Source organism: Pygoscelis adeliae, unplaced genomic scaffold, assembly GCF_000699105.1.
Source record: "Pygoscelis adeliae isolate BGI_AS28 unplaced genomic scaffold, ASM69910v1 Scaffold71, whole genome shotgun sequence".
In the NCBI taxonomy this organism is placed as follows: Eukaryota; Metazoa; Chordata; class Aves; order Sphenisciformes; family Spheniscidae; genus Pygoscelis; species Pygoscelis adeliae.
The window spans coordinates 904,928-905,909 of record NW_008824356.1 but is presented as its reverse complement, the minus strand read 5'-3'; the positions used below and the strand labels follow the sequence as shown (position 1 = coordinate 905,909).

Here is a 982-nt window from a genome sequence, read left to right as displayed (position 1 = left end):
CTACGCGTGGTCAGCTCAGTAATGCCCGTGGAGCTTCAGGAGATCCCAGTTTGACTTGCTATCTATACTTGCCTTCAAAACCTGCAGTCTGTCTCTGCTTAGGTTCGCTCTTCAGAGAGCTGGCTGTGTTGGAAGCAACCCTCGGGTGGTGGGGCTGGCCCCCGCTAGCAGCCAAGCGCCCTTCCAGCTGCTTCTCTACCCCCGCCAGGAGGGGGAAGTAGGAACAAAAGGAGTAAGAAAAGTGGTGGGTCAGGGTAAAGTCAGGGAAAACACCGGTTACTTTCACGGACAAAACAGACTTGACTTGGGGAATTTAAGGACCAGCATGGGTCCTCCACAGGCTGCAGTCCCTTCAGGAGCGTGGCTGCTCCACCATGGAGCACGTCCTTCCCCTCTAATTTTGTTGTTCCCTCTTTGGCATTATCTGCCCTTTCTTGAATACACTTTCACAGAGGTGCTACAAACTTGGCTGATGGGCTTAGCTGTGTACCTCATTAATTGTGTGATATTGTACGCTTGGAGAAGAAAGGCCAGGTAGAGCAATGGGACTGTGGCAGCAGTAGTTCTCTTTTTTTTTTCCCCAGACCACTGTAACACTGGCATATTGTGGTGTAGACCAAAATTTTGGTGTAGACCACCACACAGCTTGAGAGAAACATTGTAATTTCCCTCTTTTCCTCCCACAGTCTTCTATCGGGAGAGGTAGGTAGGTCTGCAGACTCTTTGGGCTATACGCTATGCATACAGCCCAGGGCTATTTACCAAAGCATGAAGGCTGCCCTTTGGGATGCACTGTCCTGCTGTAGTTGTCACTGTTTGTGGATTACCCACACTAGAATAACTCATCTGTGCAGGTGTCAACTATTTAACCCTTGGGCTTTTTTGGTTTTGTCTTTTGTCTTTCTTAAAGACTACTACAACAGAAGGGGCTAAATACAGTTACTTGCATAACTTCTTAAAAGTAAAAATTCTAGTGTGTTTA

At 47.8% G+C, this 982-nt stretch overlaps 1 protein-coding gene across 1 annotated transcript in view; it reads left to right on the top strand.

Moving 5' to 3' along the window:
• Positions 1–21: 21 nt before the first annotated feature.
• Positions 22–982, top strand: part of DTD2 (D-tyrosyl-tRNA deacylase 2 (putative)) — an 8,842-nt gene continuing 7,881 nt past the window's right edge. The window contains exon 1 of the mRNA XM_009319360.1: positions 22–48. Within this exon, the coding sequence (XP_009317635.1) occupies positions 22–48 (27 nt within the window). The remainder of the gene's footprint in view (positions 49–982) is intronic.